The 24,258-nt window shown below is 35.4% G+C and overlaps 1 protein-coding gene across 3 annotated transcripts; it reads right to left on the reverse strand.

Moving 5' to 3' along the window:
- Positions 1 to 6,244: 6,244 nt before the first annotated feature.
- Positions 6,245 to 23,273, reverse strand: LOC110465327 (glycerophosphodiester phosphodiesterase domain-containing protein 5-like). Of its 3 annotated transcripts, none has more exons than XM_021521062.1 (15): positions 23,187 to 23,273; positions 22,436 to 22,502; positions 22,056 to 22,248; positions 21,293 to 21,396; positions 20,064 to 20,157; positions 18,678 to 18,836; positions 18,254 to 18,347; positions 16,871 to 17,016; positions 16,324 to 16,406; positions 15,571 to 15,721; positions 14,614 to 14,832; positions 11,833 to 11,978; positions 11,195 to 11,342; positions 10,402 to 10,484; positions 6,245 to 7,789 (listed from the first exon to the last, which is right to left on the reverse strand). In XM_021521062.1, exons 3-15 carry the CDS (start codon positions 22,170 to 22,172, stop codon positions 7,450 to 7,452), a joined length of 1,884 nt encoding a protein of 627 aa, XP_021376737.1. In that variant the 5' UTR covers positions 22,173 to 22,248; positions 22,436 to 22,502; positions 23,187 to 23,273; the 3' UTR covers positions 6,245 to 7,449. The 3 variants fall into 3 exon arrangements, with proteins under 3 accessions (XP_021376737.1, XP_021376736.1, XP_021376738.1); XM_021521063.1 differs by lacking the exon at positions 22,436 to 22,502 and adding an exon at positions 8,980 to 9,050 and having other exon boundaries at positions 7,573 to 7,789; XM_021521061.1 differs by lacking the exon at positions 22,436 to 22,502.
- Between the last annotated feature and the right edge of the window lie 985 nt (positions 23,274 to 24,258).

The raw sequence follows: 24,258 nt of genomic DNA on the forward strand, positions 1-24,258 counted from the left end.
AACCGGAGAGGCTCATTACAAATCATGAAAGACATAATTCATAAAAAATAAGTACAAAAATAAGCATTGGTATTTAAAGAACCCAACAAATTCAATATATGGCTATGTTCAAAACAATGTCAAAGGGTTTCTCTATAATATCTATATATCATATCTGCAAATATATTGTAGCCACAAAAAACCAAACTCATGTCATACAAATGTATTCGTGTCTTGTATCTAATAACATTTTGTACTTGTTACCATTAAGTACCAGATAACCTTTTTGTACTTTACACCATTAAGTGTGTACCAGATAACCTTTATGTACCAGATAACCTTTATGTACCAGATAACCTTTTTATACTTGATAACTTTTTGTACTTTACACCATTAAGTGTGTACCAGATAACCTTTATGTACCAGATAACCTTTATGTACCAGATAACCTTTTTATACTTGATAACTTTTTGTACTTTACACCATTAAGTGTGTACCAGATAACCTTTATGTACCAGATAACCTTTATGTACCAGATAACCTTTTTATACTTGATAACTTTTTGTACTTTACACCATTCAGTGTGTACCAGATAACCTTTATGTACCAGATAACCTTTATGTACCAGATAACCTTTTTATACTTGATAACTTCTTGTATTTTACACCATTCAGTGTGTACCAGATAACCTTTATATAACTTTTTGTACTCTACACCATTCAGTGTGTACCAGATAACCTTTATATTACTTTTTGTACTTTACACCATTCAGTGTGTAACAGATAACCTTTATATAACTTTTTGTACTTTACACCATTCAGTGTAAGCCAACATGATTCAATACACATGCTGTTAGCATGTAACAGTTTTATCCTGTATCATAACTAAACCTTTCATACAAATATTCCATAACTTCTGTGATATAACGTTATTACAGCGGGCTATCATGCCGTTCTAATTATGACAACATGCAGCCCCTTGTCAGCTCCTTAAAATGCAGCATGAAAACAAAACAATATTATAGTGAAAACACCTCATCAATTATCTACAGAAATCATTCTTATTTACACAGTCATGTAATAAACAGCACCATGCAAAAATGTCGACTAAACTCACGCCTTTCCTCTTAACAAACATATTTTGGCAACAAACAGAATGATTTATGAGTAATTGTGAATTGCCTCAAAAAAGATTCGTCCTTTATAAGTTTTAATACATCAACAAAACTGGAAAAAGTAATAAAAAAATGACAACACTAGTACTGTATGCTGAATATTAGTAAACAAACGAACAGCAGATTCATTCTCAAGATAGTTTAACTATCACATCTGTTATAATCTGTAGAGCTATCACTGTACACATAAACAAATATAAAAAATATTAAATCCCAAACGATTAAACCAAACTTTAATCAAATATCAATACAACACAGAAGTGAATTGTATTTAGTCATTTATCTTTTTATGTGTTTCACACTTGAAAATACAGGCACACTTAAAATAACAATTGTGTCAATGTCTAAATCAGAGCAAAATGTTGTCAACGTCTGTAACAATACAATGTGTTGTCATAGTCGAAATCAATACAACACGTGTTGTATCAGAGTCTTAATCAATATCAATACAACAAATGTTGTTGAATTTTAAAAAATAGAACATTTTACAATTGTATGTGTGAATATTTAGTACAATTACGTGCAAAACCAGGATTTTGTCTTGAAGTTCAAGTGTTATTCTTCAATACAATATTGAAAATTATACAGCATAATGACCCATGTATACTCAAAGAGCTATTAAAGTGGTGCTGTGACCCTTAGCTGGATTGTAGACTGTAAACAAATATCAACTTGAACATGTTACAACATTGATGTGTATAACTTGTCCACGTTGTGTATGCAACAGTAAGTTCCACTACTTTGATGAACAATTTTGCATTCTCTAATATTATACAATTGGTAAAATCTAGAAGAATTTGAAGGTGGTAATTAAGGGGTTGATCAATCTGAGTGGCTGTTTTGTTCAGTTTGTGACAACCTAGAAACACAAATTCAGTTTGTGACAACCTAGAAACACAAAAACACCAATTGTAAGTAACAACACATAGTCCGATTGACCATGGTTTGTTACAACCGGGCTCTTCCAGTTTTTACTTGTAACATTATATTACAGAAAACATTCACATTAAAGAACCTGAAAGCACTGTTAAAATAGGAAATACATGTTGTTTTGTAGTTCTTATAGGACACATAAAACATTGTTCAATGTGAGCCTCTATACTAATGTTGACAGGTACTTTGTAGAAATATTTAAGACACATTAAACCATCCCCACATCCACTACATGCATTTCTATTGCCTGTATTTTCGATTTGTAACATGCTATTATAAATCCTGACTGGCAAAACCTTTAATTCACTTGGGTCAGATTAATAAAGTCATCACCAGAAATGAAACTTTAAAAAGGTAGATGAGACCTGTTTGATGTCTTAGGTCGGAGATAATAAATACAAAGGGGTATCATTGTGGCCACGTCTCCAACTTATAGACTCTAATGGGTCAACACATGAAAGCTATCCATAGCATGCAATGCCTTAGTGATCATACAGTCTACAAACCCTAATCATTGATCAGAGTTAGATAACAGTTTCACATGATATTTTCACTGACTTGGAAATCAATCTAAGAGGTCCCATCTGCATGATATTTTCAATGACCTAGCCAAGCAATATCTTCAAACAATCTATAAGGTCTACACACTTGGCTTCCTATGACAATTTTAAAACTTTCCGAGAATCCAGGAAAACAGAGATTCTTTGGTTTGTAAATCTCCATGTAACCATTAAAGTCTGCAAAGGATATAAAACCTAATACAGCTGTAAGGTCAAAATCTCAAAGTACACATTTAAATCCATATGAATGTGAGTTTGTCTATAAAATCATACAACTGATTCCTTCTCTAGACAATTGGGGCAAAAATCCTCTCATATTCACAACAAAGCAGAAAATGATGTAAGCAAAATTCTGATGAAATTGATCCAGATGGAATGTGTCTGATTAATACAAGTTTACTAGAGGGTAGGAAAATAATGCGTTGTTTCAGGCCAACACATGTACACAATCCCTCGATATAGAGTTTTATTTATCCGAGCATATTAGAGTTAAATAAAGCCTATTTTACCATAGGGAGAAAGGGACATATCTCTCTCTTGTACATAACATCTGACTGTTTAAGTTTGTTATCACCAAAGACCTGAGTCAAGACATGTCATGTTCGTGTACCAGACACATGCATGTCTGCAATGTATACAATTAACCTTTCTTATTGCACTCTCCAACGCATTATGACTTCAAGATACAAAACATAAATCTTCCAGTAAATGATGTGATGTCAATGTCAGAACATGTTTTGAGAAAATAAGTTACCATCTCTTGAAACAAAACAAAACAAACTGTATGCCACTACCATAAAACTGTAGGCTGGGAATTTTTTGTCGCAGTTGAACTTTCACCAATTTATCATCAGAGCCAACATTAATAACATCATAATAAACATGGCAATCAAACGGGAAGGATACCATTAACACTGGGAAAATACAGATTTCACCAGCATAGGGTGAAGGATACCATAAACGCTGGGAAAATACAGATCTCACCAGCATAGGGAGAAGGATACCATTAACACTGGGAAAATACAGATCTCACCAGCATAGGGAGAAGGATACCATAAACACTGGGAAAATACAGATCTCACCAGCATTGGGCGAAGGATACCATTAACACTGGCAAAATACAGATTTCACCAGCATAGGGAGAAGGATACCATTAACACTGGGAAAATATAGAAAATTAAAACCAGCATAGGGCGAAGGATACCATTAACACTGGGAAAATATAGAAAATTAAAACCAGCATAGGGCGAAGGATACCATTAACACTGGGAAAATACAGATTTCACCAGCATAGGGTGAAGGATACCATAAACACTGGGAAAATACAGATTTCACCAGCATAGGGCGAAGGATACCATTAACACTGGGAAAATACAGATTTCACCAGCATAGGGCGAAGGGTACCATTAACCCTGGGAAAATACAGATTTCACCAGCATAGGGCGATGGATACCATTAACACTGGGAAAATATAGATTTCACCAGCATAGGGCGAAGGATACCATTAACACTGGGAAAATAGAGATTTCACCAGCATAGAGTGAAAGTTAGACTGGTATACAGTACCCTTGCTACAGCTCGAAAAAATCAGAAATGGGGCATAATTCTCAACAAAATAAAACAAAAATTGATACTGCATAACTACCTTAATAAGGCCTTCATCATTTCTATCAAATTTCATATTAAAAAGATGATGAGAAGGTAATTTGGACAAAAGATATAACTTGTAATCAGAAAAGGAGCATAACTCTCATAAATATAGTTATATCCAAAATAAATCGTAAATCAATCTTTCCAAGGAAATGGTCATGTATATCAGGTTTGTTAAGCATCCGTCAGAAAAATAAGTAGTACTTTTGACAGATTTATAAATAGATATCAGGCATCAGAAATGGGATGTGATTTCCGACAAAACTGTCAAAAAAACTAAAAATATATGGCAGATGCACTATGGCACTCGTCATGTTTGCCAAGTTTCCAAAAGATTCATTTGAGAAAGAAAGGAATGCATCTCTTGTCAGCCACAGAAGGAAGACCACTCTTATAACAGTGTCAACTATCATCAGGCGTGACAATAACAACAACAGGGTCATACCCCTCACCAGGCATAAAAACTCAGGAAAAGAAATGATTGTTTTCAATCCAAAACAAGAAACCAAAGATAGTGTACATAACAAATAAACTGTAATTATACAAAACAACCATCCGGTGTATATAAACAACCATCCGGTGTATATAAACAACCATCCCGTGTATATAAACACACAGACCGATGGGGGTAATAAACATGTACTATCAGATTCTAGAGCTCCCATAGGAGCAACTAATGTATCCACAATAAGTATCCATCAGTGTTACATGTAGTCGACCCGAGATGTATCCACAAATAAGTATCCATCAGTGGTAAATGTAGTCGACCCGAGATGTATCCACAAATAAGTATCCATTAGTGTTACATGTAGTCGACCCGAGATGTATCCACTAATAAGTATCCATCAGTGGTAAATGTAGTCGACCCGAGATGTATCCACAAATAAGTATCCATCAGTGGTTAATGTAGTCGACCCGAGATGTATCCACTAATAAGTATCCATCAGTGGTAAATGTAGTAGACCCGAGATGTATCCACAAATAAGTATCCATCAGTGGTAAATGTAGTCCACCTGAGATGTAGCCACAAATAACGTGGTAAATGAAGTCCACCCAAGATGGATACACAAATAACGTCTGATGACTGATGGACTTGTGGTATTACAATGATAGAACACCGAGATGTATCCACAAATAACGTCTGATGACTGATGGACTTGTGGTATTACAATGATAGAACACCGAGATGTATCCACAAATAACGTCTGATGACTGATGGACTTGTGGTATTACAATGATAGAACACCGAGATGTATCCACAAATAACGTCTGATGACTGATGGACTTGTGGTATTACAATGATAGAACACCGAGATGTATCCACAAATAACGTCTGATGACTGATGGACTTGTGGTATTACAATTTTAGAACTGAAAAGTTTGACCAAGATGTTGAGTGGCTAGATAGACAGACCAACCAGAAACACTTAAAACCTTACTAGCTATATGCTGCAGGAGCCTAAGAAATCATATGAAATCTTACAAACAGTAAATGTTATGATGCTAGCTTTATATCACAGGGGAACCTCTATATAATGTTTCTTGTGTTGTCTATCTTACAGTGGTATCAGCTGACTACATCAAATTTCATATTTCTAAGTATAAAACAACAACTTAAGAAATACAGAATGACCCACCAAAGAAAAATATGTGTAATTTTGTATCAATAAAATACAAATTATTGGAAACACCCAGCATGGTCATTGGAGGGATAAAAGTATACAAGTTAAAATAAGAATTTGAATATGTTACATCATGAAGTACTATTTTTTTTCCAAATAAGTTAATTTCAAACATTGTTCAAATAAGTAAATTTTAAATGTTGTTCAAATAAGTTGATATAAAATTTGTTCAAATAAGTTAATTTCAAATAATTTTCAAATAAGTTAATTTCAAAAATAGTTCAAATAAGTTTATCTGAAATATTTTCCAAATAACTTAATTTCAAACATTGTTCAAAAAAGTTTATTTCAAATATAATTCAAATAAGTTTATTTTCAAAATGCAATATACACCACAGATCTACATGATACATAAAGTATAACATCGAGATATGTAAGAGATCACAAAAGCCAAACTATAACCTCTCAAATCCTCCATCTATATTTGGCAACCCTTTGAAAAAGAAACAATTCAGAATGTGTAATATTATACAGATCTAGCCAACATACAATCGGTCCATCACATGTATATATATATACGTGTATGCATGGATTTTTTTTATATTATATAAGTCTTTGGATATCACACAGAATAATTCATTTTCTCCTTATGTGTGGATTTTTTTTATATCTGTATTTATCATAACATTCTTTGGATATCTCACAGAACAGTTCATGTTCTCCCTACTGAAATCATCAAATGATTTTTTTCCCCTTCAAATCACAGCAATAACTTATCTATGTAAATTATCGCAATAAATATTTATGGTATATTGTACAGGTTCATATAGGATCTTAAAGGAGTTTCCATTTCCTGAGATAAATGAAACACGTCTTGAAATTTCAGTTCATCAAGGTCTTACCAAGATAAATAAAAATTTGAGGACAAGCTTTGTAAATCTCAATAAGAATTAGAAGTTTGAAATTCAAGCTTCCTGTTATATCACATTGTCATATACGAATACACAGTATTCACGAAAAGCACTTTCCTCTTGACCATTGTCAAGTCTACAACCCCATTTAAAACCATTTCTAATATCTTCAATGGGCGCATCACAAAGTCATCTTAAAGAACATCACCTACCGGTAAGGTCTATTATCGTAATTCTGACCACACAATAAGTGATATGAGATGATACACATATTACAAGGGTGTATTAAGTACGTACATAACAGTCGTGGTGTGATAATATGATAACTTTAAACGTTAACAATCAACATTCATCCACTCGCAAACACTTAACTAATAGTACTATTTAGTATCACATAAAATTTGTTAAAGTTTTGAGTAAGTTTGTAGTCCCCCAAGCACACGACACTCCCTAGTCTGTGTCTTCCCTGTAAACATGCCCCACCAACATAATGTCCAGCATGTCAGGTACACAACCAATTTGCAACCCAGTGTCCCACCTGTCAGGTGCACACACGTGAAGTGACCCACCAACCCAATGTCCCACCTCATTTAGTGTTCACACTTAAAGCACTCGGAGAGTTAAAGGTTCACTATACTGTCCGACTGTACACGACTGGGGTCCTGATAGCTTGTCTGATACCCGTTTCGCTCTTGATGGAATGTTGCAGCCATGACTCGGCCGTCGGCAGATTGTACTGTGTAGTTACTCTCTATGCCAAGATCATCCACCTCTGGTTCTACGTCAAAAAGCTCTGAGGCTACATCCCTCATCAGTAGTTTCTCCTTCATTGCCCGTCTGTTACGTCTGTAGCTATCAGCACGCTGGTGACTCCTGGCGTTTTGCTGAACTTGCTGGCTCTGTGCCTCCCAGTTAAGAGACTGAGACTCTGGACTGTACTTGGTGCCCTGTCTCTGGATCCTGTAACAAAAGCAGCATAATGTTACACAATGGTTGTCACTCACCATAGCCAATACAACAGATTTATTGCATAAATTAAGGCATTGAATAAATATAAACTTTTTAATTTGCATCTGGTTCAGTTAAAACAGGGCAGGACGGGCATTGAAGATGGCTGTAGTCTGGACATTTAAAACTGACAGATACATATACATCATTGTTTGTAAGGTTGTCCATCACTACTGAAGATGAACACACAGATAAGTTAGTAAAGTGACACAGACTACATCGTGCTACAACAGGAGTTCTGTGGGTCTGAAACAATGTATGCCACCACATGCAATGTAGTTCCCTTCTAAACTCAATGTATACTAATAGAGTTAAGTAATTGACGGAACAAGATGATAAAGGATATATGGCAGATGGAAAACAAAGATAAATGGACAGTTGTATGGAAAACGGCAACAGATGGAAAACATAATGAAGGAAGCAATTCAAGAAACCCCAAAACTTCCCAAGCTGCTTAGTATAGCAAGTTTTGTAAATGTAGAGGAAATAGGAGGAAAATTAAGTCATCATGGACAAGTTGACCCCACAGTCCAACTGGGGAAATATCTCATGCTTCTGCTTGAAAAGGCACCAGGCCACTACAGGTTTCTACATGCTGCAACAAGTGAGAGTGGCTTCAAGTTACTTCTAAATCACAGTGAATACTGGTTTGATAAGCATTGTAGGAATAGGCACTACATCACACAGATTGAGAGGCTACAGAGTTACCTCTCCTTCACATACATGTCATGTCATTGAATGGTTCTCAAATAAGTCAAGGTAAATTATACAATGCAATGTTTGGGCACACAGGCATATCCAAAAGCTTTTAAGTAAAGAGCGCTACAACACCTGAATTTACATAGATTTACATTTACAACATTTACATAATGGAGAATAGGTCATCATGACAAAATACTAAATTTGCTTACAAACAAAGTTTGAGTGAGCCTTCTAAACAACACCCCCCTCCCCCATCTCTGTAACAAGTAGAATTAGCCAAGGTGTCAATCATGTACAGTTATACATGCATAGTATTGTGAAGTAATAGTTACTTAACGCTATAATATAGGATTACAATATATGCTGAGATATCAAGTAAGTATATCCCAATACAGGCAGAAACTGAGCAAAGTTCTGTTTAAATGAGTGAGGTACAAAACCTGTTTCCAAAACTGAGTTATTGCTCATGACATTGTCATTCAAGGTGTATTTGTATTTCCGCATCCGTAAACTACAACACATATACAGCAGCACTGTGAGCAGGAAGATCTGTTACAGATCCTTTAAACATCACACTCCCCTTTAACATCACACTCCCCTTAAACATCACACTCCCCTTTAACATCACACTCCCCTTAAACACCACAATCCTCTTAAACATCACAATCCTCTTAAACATCACAATCCCTTTGAACATCACACACTTTCCCCATGAACACCACAATCCCCTTAAACATCACTCTCCCCTTAAACATCACTCTCCCCTTTAACATCACAATCCCCTTAAACATCACAATCCTCTTAAATATAACACTCCCCTTAAACATCGCTCTCTACTTTAGTATCACAAACCCTTTAATCATCACAACCCCTTTGAACATCACTATCCCTTAAAACATCACTCTCCCTTTAAACATCACTACCCCTTAAAACATCACTCTCCTTGAACATCACACTCCCCTTAAACATCACAATTCCCTAAACATCACATTTCCCTTACACATCAAACTTCCCTTGAAAATAAAATTCCCCTTAAACATTCACTTTCATCATTGAATGATCACTAGAGACTAAACTGTACACAAAGATAAACTTATGAACATTTAGCTTATAAAAGGTGGAAACTTACATACTAGTAGTATTGTGGTTTAAAGGTTGTTTGTGGGAAGTGAGTTTGAACATTCTATAGTACGGCCATTTCTGTTTTGATCAGTTATGTGACATGGGGAGTTAGTTTGAACATTCTATAGTACGGCCATTTCTGTTATTATCAGTTATGTGACATGGGGAGTTAGTTTGAACATTCTATAGTACGGCCATTTCTGTTTTGATCAGTCATGTTACATGGGGAGTTAGTTTGAACATTCTATAGTACGGACATTTTTGTTTTGATCAGTCATGTGACATAGGAAGTGAGTTTGAACATTCTATAGTACGGCCATTTCTGTTTTGATCAGTCATGTGACATGGGGAGTGAGTTTGAACATTCTATAGTACGGCCATTTCTGTTTTGATCAGTCATGTGACATGGGGAGTGAGTTTAAACATTCTATAGTATGGCCATTTTAGTGTAACATTGAGAGCAATCTAAATGTTCTATTAAATTTAGAAGCTTTAGTTCAGTGACTTTATCTTGAATATCAAATTTCAATGGGAGACTTGAAATAGACTTTACTAAATAGACTTAATTAATAACTGTGTTAGCAGCAGCCTTTCTTCATGTACTGTATTAATTTTTGCAAGTCGAACAAGCAATTTGAACAAAAATCTTTAAATGTTATGAAATTAAAAATACAATAGAGATAACATGCATGTCAACCTAAGTTGCAGTGACATATGTTAAAATGTTGTGGTGTACATACCTCTGTACAATAAATATCACTATAACAAGTATGGCAGACAGCACATCGACCGTCACCCACAGAATCAGGTAGTTCCTCGGCAGCTACAAGTAAAACACCCTGTTAGTACATATCTCGTCTTATCATTGTTTTGACTGTCTAAAACTTATTAACCTTTTGTTTTATGCAATTTATACAATAAAAAAAGTACACAAAAGTCTAAAATTCAGGTCACACACTATGGCCACAAGGAATAGGGCAAGAAAATGAGCAATAATACAATATCATGAAGATAAGTAATGCTATTTATTTAAAATTAAATACATCAACTATAATTCTTGTTTTGAGTTTCCTTTCTCAAAGTGGTGTCGCGCACGATAGATGGGTTGCGATGCAGTAATGGTTGACAGCGCCGCGCTATATGATGGAAGGGTTAAAGAATACCATAGCACATCAAAATATTTCTGGGGAGAACACTGACACAGGAATGTTAAAGTTGTGTCCCTAACCACTCACCATATTGAAATATTTGTGTAATATCTCAACACCTATCCACTTCGAACTCCACCCCTTTCCAATGAAGCTTTCTAGGAATTGTAAATGCAAGATGAAAACAATGGCAAGGGAAGTGACTTAAGGCATACAGACTGACAGATGGATGAACACCGCACGACAGCTACATCTCCCTGAATTTTTTTCACAGGGATAAAAAGACAAGTTACACCGAGGAAATCTGATACTGTAATAATATAAGCTAAGTGATGGTTATCCAGTGTATTGTAAACACTGTGGTAAATGTGGGTTAGTAACTCACCAGAGTCCACACTGGCCGTTCCATCTGAGAGAGGGTGTGACAGTTATTAGTACTGATGCTGGTTGTGCCCACACACCAGAACAGAGACAGAAACCAGCCTTTGTTGACGGTGTGTATATTGGTAGTGATGTTATTGGCCCGGTACTCCCTGAAACATGACAGGATAAAGTGGTCACACACAAAACTAACTAGTCACAGACACAAAACGTAGTACCAATACAGGACAAACTGTTCCAGATGGGACAAAGTGATCCCGGTCAGGACAAAGTGGTCCCAAAGTGGTCGTGTACTGGACAAATGATCCCAGTTAAGACAAAGGTTTCAATGACATGACAGAGAGATCATCCGAACTAATATAGTTGTCATCAATGATTACTATTCTTAATTCTAAATAATAGCAGTTAGAGAACTATCTTTTTCACTTCAATTGGTATTTAGGTTTTTTCATTTACTGAAACCTTTTTCCGAACCAATGGCAGCAAGCAATGTTATCAAGTGGATATCAACCCATCATGTATATTATAAATGGAACATTATGGAAGACTAAACTATTTAGGACACGGAGTCAGACTAATATACATTTGTAATGGGAGATTGTTGGTTTCATTGAAAATTGAGGGGAAAAGTTATGTACTTACCTTATTTGATCAATAGAGATACTACTGAATTCTATGTTAGTGTTGTAGATATGCTTCTGGCGGAGAACATCTGGAGGTGAGTATTCCCTGACAACTGGCGTGTAGCCTTCGCTGAGTTTGTCTTCCACACTCATCAACCACCATACCTGACAGGGTAATAGTTTAATACAATCAACCACCATACCCGACAGGGTAATAATTTAATACAATCACCACCATACCTGACAGGGAAATAGTTTAATACAATCAACCACCATACCTGACAGGGTATTAATTTAATACAATCAACCACCATACCTGACAGGGTAATGGTTTAATACAAACAACCACCATATCTGACAGGATAATAGTTTAATACAATCAACCACCATCCCTGACAGGTTAATAATTTAATACAATCACCACCATACCTGACAGGGTAATACTTTAATACAATCACCACCATACCTGACAGGGTAATACTTTAATACAATCACCACCATACCTGACAGGGTAATAGTTTAATACAATCAACCACCATACCCGACAGGGTAATAATTTAATACAATCACCACCATACCTGACAGGGTAATAATTTAATACAATCAACCACCATACCTGACAGGGTATTAATTTAATACAATCAACCACCATACCCGACAGGGTAATAATTTAATACAATCACCACCACAACTGACAGGGTAATAATTTAATACAATCATCACCATACCTGACAGGGTAATAGTTTAATACAATCAACCACCATACCTGACAGGGAGATAATTTAATACAATCACCACCATAACTGACAGGGAAATAATTTAATACAATCAACACCATATATACATGACAGGGTAATAGTTTAATACAAACAACCACCATATCTGACAGGATAATAGTTTAATTCAATCAACCACCATACCTGACAGGGAAATAGTTTAATACAATCAACCACCATACCCGACAGGGTAAGAATTTAATACAATCACCACCACAACGGACAGGGTAATAATTTAATACAATCATCACCATTCCTGACAGGGTAATAGCTTAATACAATCAACCACCATCCCTGACAGGGTAATAGTTTAATACAAACAACCACCATATCTGACAGGATAATAGTTTAATTCAATCAACCACCATACCTGACAGGGAAATAATTTAATACAATCACCACCATACCTGATAGGGTAATAATTTAATACAATCACCACCATACCTGACAGGGTAATAATTTAATACAAACACCACCATACCTGACAGGCCATTATGTATTTAAATATCACAATAATACGTAACAGAATATGAAATATGCCCCAGAAAAAATAAAATCGAAGTGAACAAATTAAAGAGCTACAAAATGCTATCAAGACCTAACTTTACCATGCAGCACTCTCCAAGAGGTATGCACACACAACATTTGTCATTTGTAGGTTAAGAAAGAAAGTGTATGAGATATGGCCATGAAAACAAATTCACAGACTAACTGATGGACAGATATGTTAACCTGAGGCCCCATCTAGTAGAATACACAGGATGAAATAGATGTTGATTATAACAAACATTAGGCTGTTTTGTGTTTAATTGATAGCAAGCCAAAGTATAGAGATACATATATATACATGCTTCTAGCAAAATAAACCCTTTAAAGTTTGTAATAGGAACAGTAGAGAAAAGTGATCTGACATAAACACAGCTTACTCCAATAAAGTTAGAGATTTAACATGGCGAGATACTTTTGACAAGTGCTATGTAACCTCTACAAAAATCAGCCACAGTTAGTTAGAGGTTAAACAGCGCTTGTCAAAAGTATCTTACCATGTTAAACCTCTAACTGCCTGTGGCTGATTTTCCTGATGCTAACAATCAAAATTTCAAAGTTTGGATTTCGACAAAATATAGCGCCTTTACAAGTTGACATTTCTGTGTTCAACTTGTTACAATAAATATTCCTTTCCTTAAATTTATTCTTATCTCAAAAACAATGACTTTTCACCTTTTGAAGTGAAGCAGATACCATGTCTAAACCAAAAAGTGAAAATATCACATGATTACCCAGTTGATACAAAAATGGACTACATACTACATTCAACAAGTGGAATGATTTATCTGATGGCTAAAAATTGTAATGATTTGTTCCATTTGAAACCCCGCTGCTACTTTGGATCAACCCAGGAAGCAATGTTGCTCTTGTATTTCCTTGACCATTCTTTCACAACAGATCTAGAGACACGCATTTTGTGCGTTATAGTAGTAATACTGTGTATACTATATTTTTGTGCCTGTGTAATATAAATGGGATTTATTTTACATGAACTGTAAGATACATTATTGTCATAAAGTTTTGAACAATTTAAGTGAGATTTTCATGCCTAATGTTGTTCCACCCAGATTTTTGGCAGAAACTGCATCAAAGAAACAGTGCTTCGGAAATAAGAGGTGCAGTCAGCACAATCATGTCCAATAAAAATAGCAGACCAGCGCCCACCTATGTTATAGAGGTAAGACACAGCTGTGTTACTACAAGGGCTACGTTGGCCAGGTGGTTAAGGCATCTGACATTTTGCTACCACTAGCCCTCCACCACTGGGTCATGGGATCGAGACCTGCGTGGATCAGTCGCCAGGTACTGGTCATATGTCGGAGGTTTTTCTCCGAGAACCACCAGAACCTGGCACGTCCTTAAATGACCATAGCTGTTAATAGGGCGTAAAACATAAACAAACCAAAGTGTTACTTCAAACAAATCGCTACTACATGTACCACAATGTGCTTCCTCTCGCCTACTCCCCCACATACCGTCTTGGGATCAATGCCGGACTCGTGTATGGCGTTGTGGAAAGGTCCCATGTCTGAGTAGAATGGATGTGATTTTGAAGGCAAAAGAAAATCAAACACGACAACCTTGCCTGTTTTGTTGGCAAACTTGAGAAATTCAAGAAGTGTAGGAATTTTCTGCTGTTTGTAAAGCACCTTGTTCTTTGATGACACACTGCTCATGGTCACCATCGGGTCAGTCTGTATAAAACGGGAAGTCAGTATATATCATATATTGAAAATCGTGTTCTAATTATAGCACTTTTCGCAATTTAGATATCGGGCGAAATTACGATTGCACTGATTAAAATTTTCGCAACTACCGTTAGTTTTCTATTGCAGAGATGTGAGTGCTTCAGTTCATCGTTGTTCTAGTCTGTTTAAATCTGATAAGTCACTTAGATTTCAGTGCACTAAAATAAGTATACAGGGCCCTTACAACTAAGAAATTCAAAGTATTTTCAGGCTTTTGTAGATTCTTTTTCAGTAAAGATCCAGCTTCTAGACTTACCATACTAACACCAGACAACAGATATTTCATTTTTCTTGTATTTCTGATTTAGTTTTTATGAAGAATAACACAAAATCACTAAAATTAATATACAAACTTAGTTAAATAATCACTTGGCCAAATTCAAGGCTTATTTTTACCCTTTCAAGATAGTTTTTTTTTAATTAGTTTTTTTTTAGTGCTTCTTAATCAGTTTTAGGTCTTTTTGACAGGAAAGCTAATTATATCTGAATTTGTCTTACAGGACTAACAAGTTCCGTCACTATTGTATAACTTAGGGATGTTAATTAAAGATCATGAAAACATACATTTAGGTTCATGTACACAAAGACTCATGATGACATCTGTATGCCCATAATTATCTTACCAAGGGGCTCTCGTCTTTAAAATCAAGACTCAGCATCACACTGTTATATCTGAGATCTTACCTCTACAAACCAAGACCCAGCATCTAACTGCTGTATCTGAGATATGTTGAACATGGAACAATCTGTTTTTATTAAATCGGGAAAGACATTGGCAATATTTGTAGTTCTGGCAAAAGTTGAGTCATGGAGTAAAAATGGTACACCGTCAAAACTGTAAAATAAAATACAACATCTTAGTCACATGATTAATACAAGTTACCCGAAATGTTTAGTTCTTCGGATGTCTGCTTCACTGATCAATATATAGTTTGATTGTAGGTATGGTCTGCTTCACTGATCAATATATAGTTTGTAATTGTAGGCATGGTAAGCTTCACTGATCAATATATAGTTTGTATTTGTAGGCATGGTTAGCTTCACTGATCAATATATAGTTTGTAATTGTAGGCATGGTCTGCTTCACTGATCAATATATAGTTTGTAATTGTAGGTATGGTTAGCTTCACTGATCAATATATAGTTTGTAATTGTAGGTATGGTATGTGTTATGGAATATCGCAATTAACAAAAACATTTATTTTATAGTTGTTCAAACTTGTCTGCATCTAATTGTGTTTTGGTCATTTCAAAAACAAAATATTCAAATCACCACTGTGATGACACAAATATCAATTTTGAATGAAACAAAACACTAACAGTCTAACAGATATCACAATGGGTGATATAATATTTCATGTACAGTGAAAATGAGACATGCAGTATATTCACTGTCTTCACATGGAAACTCATTGGTGGAAATGTGTTATCCTTTACCTGATTCTCACATCAGCTTCATATCCTAAAACTCCATATTGATCAGCAATCTCAAATGAGATCATAGTATTCTCTGGAGCAATCTGAAATATACGTAATACAGAGAAATATAAATATTTAACAGAAAAATACTAAGATACATAAATTTAAGAGAAATTTAAACTACAGAGAAAAAACGAATTACTGAGAGAATTTTGTAATGTAGAATAATGTTCATCTGTATAAACTTTGATCAAAATCTTTTAAGAAATGAAGTAGGTAGATCTAGAGTAATGATACTGAATGGTCTACAGTGTACATATCGTACTAGTCATTGAAACGTCACATAGACAACCTTATTGGTTATGTAAAAAGAACTTTTCTTAATAAATTTGAAAACCCCTTGGATGGAATTCCCTTATCCTATACCTTTGGACATGTTCCTATTACAGAGCATATAGTTTACTTGATATCTCACTAAAACTTATAAAAACTTTCTGCATTGCATGCCCCTGTTTGGTTTACAACACCTGGTGTTAGAGTCAGGGCTACAACAAAGAGTACTTACTCCAGATGCTCCTCTGTGACCTATGATAAATGGCTTGGGTGGTAGTTTAGTGGTCGCCACCACACAGGGCGAGTCAATAAACACGGGAGATATATACAGTCCAACCATCACAGCTAAATATACACACAACCAAAACATCTGCAAGTCTGAAAGCCAAACAAATGTTACGTAAAATTATCTTAATTGACAAAGTCAATCAAATACAATTCTCTTATTTCCCTGTGTGTAAGATAGAGCTGTCCAGGGTAAGAAAGGGGTGTAGGACATATCTATCTTATACCCCATTTCATGTGACGTGACGTCACAATGGTTCAACAATGATGTGATGAAGTTAAAACCTTTTACAACATATTCACCGTACAAATTAGAAAGACGAGATACATTTTTCAGTGCAAACTCTGTTTGCAAATATACATGGGGTATGCTAAATCTGGCTGACTTTCGTTTTCGTCTAAAATGCTCAGGGGAAAACTGATATTTTCAAAATGGTAGCCAGTCTAAACTCATTTTCATAATTTCAGAGCTTATTCTGGTAGTTGGAATGAGCGAAAAAATACTCTTTCAAGCCCAGGGGTGTAGGATAGGGAAATTCCACCCGACCCCTATCCTAAACCCCTGGGCATGAAAGAGTTTTATAGTTTTTCATATGATTAATTTTATACATGTAATCATAATTACAACAGACCAACTAACAAGTATGTTAATTGTCTGGTGGATGATATTTCACTACACATAATGTTATACTGACATTATTGATAATAAAGTTGTATTAAATATAATCATGTTTAAACCATTCCAGCATAACACAGAAGTTCCAAAAATTGCAGTCCAAGCACTTTTGCTCCCTCAGGTTCTTCAGGCTATTGTCCAACAATTAACATGAATTCTATCATTCCTTCTGCAGGGCATACATTGATTCCTGAAACTTGCTGATTATAGAAGGGATGGATAAGCCTAGATGGTTGGAAATAGAAAATGTAGGCTTGTCCCCAGAACCACAAATTGGATAGCAGGAAATCTGGATTAGTGGTGACTAGAAAACAAGTTTCAACAGAACCTACACTGTAAATGGCAGGAAGGTAAAGGTGTTTCTGCAAAAGGTTGTTTTGGTATTTCACAACTTCTAATGTTTTCTAATCACTTTGACTGATATTTTGACTTTGTACCTTGTATGTTTCGTGTCCTGTATGTTGCCGACTAAATATTTTAAGATATTTCAGCATGTTTTGCCTTTACATATTTCAGCATTAACATCTTGAAACTACCAGGTACAAAAACGAATACGATTCAAATAAGAGAATTTTAGTAGTCACAGGAAAATGGTGTAGTAAGAAGTAACAAACTAGTCATGTTTAGGGATGCACTTAGCTAGTGACTACTTACACCACTTGGTCAGGGTAAACCACTGTCCTATAATGACATACGATATTGATGTCATTAATATTACACTGCCAATTTGCAGGAATGGACCAATGACCTGAAACAAAAAGGATTGTTCAATAGACAGTCATGAACTTTGTTTTCCAGTTCACTTTTAACACCAAAATCATATTATATTAAGTATACACTAACCTGGTCATTTGATCCAATTTTTTCTATATTTTCCAGACACCAAGACAATAGATTCAAATATTTCTCTTATAGGACTCTGGAGGTTGATTCATTTGATTGGGTGATTGGAGTCAACTTTTGTTAAACTGGGATAATCATCATACATTAAAATCCATCTTAAATGTATTGCTTATATATATACACATGACCATATCTATGTAATGCTATTAAGTCCTGTGTTTGTACATCAGCCTACCTTAAGAGACAGCCAGATGGCAAACCACTCAGTAGCCCATAGCTCGGAGTAGCTGACAGCTCCAGCGATACAGCAGGCCAGACAGAAGAAGATAAATATAACATGTACAGGATGTACATACAGCTGGTGACCATGTATGATGTGACAGAGGGAAAGGAGCTGAAGAATAAAAAGTGAAGTAAGAAATACATGGTATAAAAAGAGGATAGCATCCATTGATATCCTAACTAGGACTGTTACAATGTAATACAGTAAAGTAAGGAATATCTGATACAAAAAAGGTAGCATAGTAAATTCATTGACATCCCATTAATAGGACTGTTGCAATGTATCAGAAAACTGGTATAATACACAGGAATATTATACTATAGACAACATAAAAATTAAATATATGTTAGATTTTTACCTCTGCAAATAATTTGCAGTGTACAAAAACTATATGCCCACAACCATACTTTATTTCAAGTAGCTAAATAAATCAGTAGAAATTTCTAAAATCAATGAACAAGCCATCGAAAAATTTCAATCTGTATGATCTGTTTGTTTTATTATGACTCTGCAGCATCAGCCTTGATAGCATTTATGAGCAAGTAACCTTTTTCTGAGGTACATTCCTTCTGAACAAGAGGCCCAAGAGGGCCTGTATCGCTCACCTGAATATTAAAGCAGTCATAGCAAAATATTCTCATTAAATATTATATTGCACTAAAATTATTTTCCTCGCAAACTTTGTTGGCTCCATCTGTTGAAACTACCAGCAAAATATTATTACAAGATTCTATGCTTTTTGATTCTTCTTCAGAAGTTGCTTGACGTATTTTTCCCTGTGACCTTGTAAGTAGGTCAATGTCATTATCCTTCTCAAACTGGTTAGCTCTATTCCAAAATGCTACCAGCCAATTCTTATGAATCCATTCCTTTTAGTTCTTGAGAACAAATCCTTTAAAATGATGAAGACCTCTGTGACCTCTAAAGTAGGTTGAGGTCATTTTCATTCGCAAACTTTGGTGCGCTCTATCCCAGGAAGTCACCAGCCAAATATTATAATTTTATGAATTTTAATTCTTCAGAAGTAGTTTGAACCGTTTGACATATTTGACCCATGTGACTTTGAAAGCAGGTCAAGGTCATTTTCATTCGCAAACTTTGTTGGGCTCCTACCAAGGAAGCTTTCAGTCAAATATCATGGCTCTACGTCTGTCTGTTCTTCAGAAGAAGTTGTTTAAAGGAAAAGTTGACGGACAACGCACCATGACATTTAAGTTCATTTGCCCTTTTGGCAGGTGAGCTAAAAAGCAGAGGTATATTCTCTTCTCACCATTAGTATAGATATGTATGTAAAAATTAGACTGTAAGATCAAAGGCAGAGGTATATTCTCTACTCACCATTAGTATAGTAATGTATGTAAAAAGTATACAGATCACAGACAGCAGCACAATAAAATATGGAGCCCAATTGTTGAGGTTCTTATACATGAACCTGTTAAAAAAATAAAATAGAACAAATTGTAACTCCTGTTAAAAAAATAAAATTAAACAAATTGTAACTAACAACTTAACTTGACAAAATATGAACTACACCAAATTCATTGCTAACGAAGATTAATAATATGTAGACTGTGTATATGGGACATGAAAATTTTAACAGATAGTGTAGAATTTGGGTCAGAACAGTGCACGTGGCTTTGCCAAGGTTCTGACACCAAATTCTGCACCCGAAGGTAGAATATCCATATTGTTCATGCCTGCATGATGATTGACGCTATTTCTCTGACCTCTTTACCAGAATTTGGCTAAAACAGGACAGAAAACGCAAAGGCAACAGTAAGTATAGCAAACTAATATACCAAATATTATACAAACTAAGGCCATATTTGGGTATACTTCCAAATCACAGATTCATGCAAGACTTTCAGGACAAGCTTGTACAACAATAATTCTGTTTTTGAGGTGTTAACGTTGCTAATGGTAGGATTGCCTGTCAGTAATACGACATTTTGACGCATTTTCAATTGTGACCCATTAATAAAACACTGTCATCTGATTGTGACATCATAATAATACAGGTCATTGAGTCCGAGTGCCTCATGTGGGATAGACGTATTAATTCCACATGGGTGTTCCACATGGGACACATGTTTCTCTTACCCTGGGCAGGTGTATCCCCACTTTTACCGGTGTGAGATTTCCTTGTCTCACCTTAGGGTTGAGATGGGGGGATTCCCCTATTCATAACAATGATATGAAGTCACTTCAACAATAAAATGACGTCACCTCAACAATCCATCAACGTCACGTCAACCCTGAATTTAGCCTGTGACGTTAACATAACGTTTTGTATATGATACACAATGGGTGAACAGGGTAAGAGAAAAAGAATCATTCACCCCTCTGTGGGTGAGATAGGGGAATATAAACCCTCGGGGAAAGATTCAGGGGGTGAGAAATTCTATTAATCTTAAATACGAAGAGATGGGAGGAAATTTTGCCTTCATTAGGATTGTCAAACCAGTCAGATCTTTCATCTGAGTAACCAGTAAATGTGTCAACTAGGTAATCATACATTAGCTAACGACCATTCTATTTGTACCTACTGGTCATTATTAATCACTCACCAATTAAAATCGTCAAAGTTGTTTCTTGATATCAGAATGACATACAGGAGAAAGGTGAGGAAGAGAAACGTTAACGACATGATCCCAAACACACAGAAGTCCATCTGTAAGTATAAAACAAGAGAAAGCCCCATGCACGTTACTATGTTACATGTATCTAAATATACATATATAACTCTCCATCCATGCATGTATACATGTATCTAAATAATTACAAACGATATTTTATCATGATGATATATAAGTGTTTTATTCGGTGGCTACATCATAAGTACTATGCCAAAATATAGCTACTACTAAAAATGAATTACATTTTACATGTAAATGTATTAGCATTATTACACAGAACTGTAAGATTCCACCCAAGAAATGGTTAAAAAAGGCTTATTTTAATGTGTGAACTTTATACAACATAATGATACATGAAGCAATTTTCATAAAATTTGTCAGAGCACTAATCTGGAATATAATTCAGAAAAAGGGGGGCCCACCACCCATAAGATGCTGATGCTATTTAGTGCAGACTAAAATTTTGAAATTATACATACATTCAATGCTACCTTAACACATTAAATGATTATGCATGTATCTAATCAATTCTGATAATTGATATTGAATTCTAATTAGTTTCATTTAAATCAATCCATTGGCTAAGGAGTTTTCAACTAAAATGTCAAAATGATTACGTACAAAAATGTATAATAAATCTGCCAGTGTGCCAGCAATAAACACCTGAGCCAACTTTCAACTGTGAATAACTCACCTTTCTGTTATCACGCAGGGATTGTTTGTAGCGGTGCCAGCGACACCCCAGCGACCCAGTGATACACACCAGGCCATAGTTGTGGCGATAATACTGGAGTTTGGCGTGGGTAACCATGGTCACCTTCAGAGCTCCACCCTTGAGATCAGCCTCCTACATCTACAAACTGGTCTACAGTTATTGTCACATCATTCTGAAAATAGAACAAATACATGAAATGTGTCACTTGAGTCGCTGCTGTACATGTGTTATAGAGAATCTAATTATCACAGGGCCATCACAGATCCCATTTTCCAATGTCCTTATAAATGTGATACATACTGTCTATAATACACATGGAGGTTTCAATGGAGGCAAAAAAATGAAACTGTCCCCCTAACCACAGTTTATAGCTATCATCCTATGGCCATTCATTTCATGCAGTCATGGTCGATCTTTGTGGCCCAGCTGTAATATAATTTAATTAATGTAATGAATTTGACAACACACCTAAAGCTTTGTGGTTAACATTGGAAAAAAGCCAGATCAGCAAAACGTATCTTCATATCATTATGTTACCCCTCTTATTTGGTTGTGTTGAACAATACAATAGGCCTAATATATATATTACAGTAATAAGATGCAAGTCAAATCAAGTCTTGTCATCATGGTCAATTTAACCATAATCTAGACACCAGAAGGAAGACGACGAGACCAAAATTGAATATATCTTCACACTATAATACCAATATGTGTACACTAGGCCTAGTTCGAGATTTTAAATCATTGTTAGTAAAATCAAAAATTGACTACTCCGATAATTCGAATTGGCCTATATTTTAACAATGGAGTGGTCAGTTGATGATTTCGATGTATACAATAGTGTTTTTTTTATCAGAGTAAAGCCGTTACAAAACAGACATGGTTAGATAATCAGACGACACCATTGTCTTACGTATGTCATCACGCCACTCTACTGTGTCATCAGTGACCCCGTCATGCTAAATTTTGTAACGAAGCAGGAAGTTTGTACGAGATGTTGAATGGGTATTTACTCTAAACGTGACACTTAAACCTGAAACGATGAAGACAAACACGTAAAATAGACATTTGTCGAGTTTCCCCTTTCCTAATATATCATAAAATACCAACCAGACGAATGTGTATTCCGTGTTTTCATATTGACGTCTTTTTTCAATGTGAGGCCCGCCATCTTGGAATGTTTTCTTGACGGGTGAGAGGTCAAAGTGAAAGGTCGTCAAACAAAACCTCGTTCTCGAATTTACAATGTATATATATTCTTTCTCGGTGACGATGGAAGGGAATAGTCTACTTTGGTGGGACTACCAGACCAGTAATGTGATTATTCCTTGTCATCCTTGAAAGCGTCACCAAGCATCCGGTTAGGTTTTTCAAAGTAAAAGGCGTAGAGATACGCTATTACCAAACCTAAATCTAGACCTCGGGATAAGATCTATTCACACGAAAAAAAAATACTGAGGAAAATACAATTATTAAATTACTAAAAGGGAGTCGGGATATTTACTTTTGGAATGGTAGAAGAAAACCATGACCTCACGTAGGTATATATATAAAGCTTGGCATTGTCTTTCGCATTGCTGTCAGTATATATACCAATTTATTGAAATAGCAATTTGGAGCAGGTTCAGTCGTGACTGATTAAGCACAAACTCTAATTAACTTGATAGCTTTTCACGACCGACCTCAATATAATTATAACGTTATAGACACGCAGTAAAGCAAAATATCAGATATGTTAATATTAGTATCAATTATGTCACCATAGTCATTAGACACGTCTCGTCACTAGCATACTACATTGTTCATAGCTCCCTTTTCGTGGCGTAAAAGTGAAATTTGTTGCCCCGGTATCTAAAACATATACGTATACCCACGGACTAATTCCGTGGTATACCGTAACTCTCATAAAATGTTCAAACAGTTATCACAGTAAACATAAAAAAAATAATCTATGACACATGTAAATACTACAGATGGCACGATCAAACACTAGCTTATATATATAACTGATAATATTATCATAAGCAAAAAGCAAGAGAAGATACACTTTGCTGAAAAATGAATAAAATTACCGTTATATTTGCAACAGAGGACGCAGCAAAGCTGAAATGATATTGGACATAAAAATAAACAAAAGATGAAAGAAACATTTCTAAATACCTATATCTATATGGTCATATGA

Source organism: Mizuhopecten yessoensis, unplaced genomic scaffold (assembly GCF_002113885.1).
Source record: "Mizuhopecten yessoensis strain PY_sf001 unplaced genomic scaffold, ASM211388v2 scaffold11069, whole genome shotgun sequence".
Classification (NCBI taxonomy): domain Eukaryota; kingdom Metazoa; phylum Mollusca; class Bivalvia; order Pectinida; family Pectinidae; genus Mizuhopecten; species Mizuhopecten yessoensis.

Coding starts and splice junctions, on each gene's coding strand:
- LOC110465327 (XM_021521061.1), bottom strand. CDS start 22,172: ATGGTTACCCACGCCAAACTCCAGTATTATCGCCACAACTATGGCCTG. Junction 18,348..18,677: donor CCATCTGGCTGTCTCTTAAG/GTAGGCTGATGT, acceptor TTTTTGTTTCAG/GTCATTGGTCCATTCCTGCA. Junction 16,407..16,870: donor GTCACAGAGGAGCATCTGGA/GTAAGTACTCTT, acceptor CGTATATTTCAG/ATTGCTCCAGAGAATACTAT.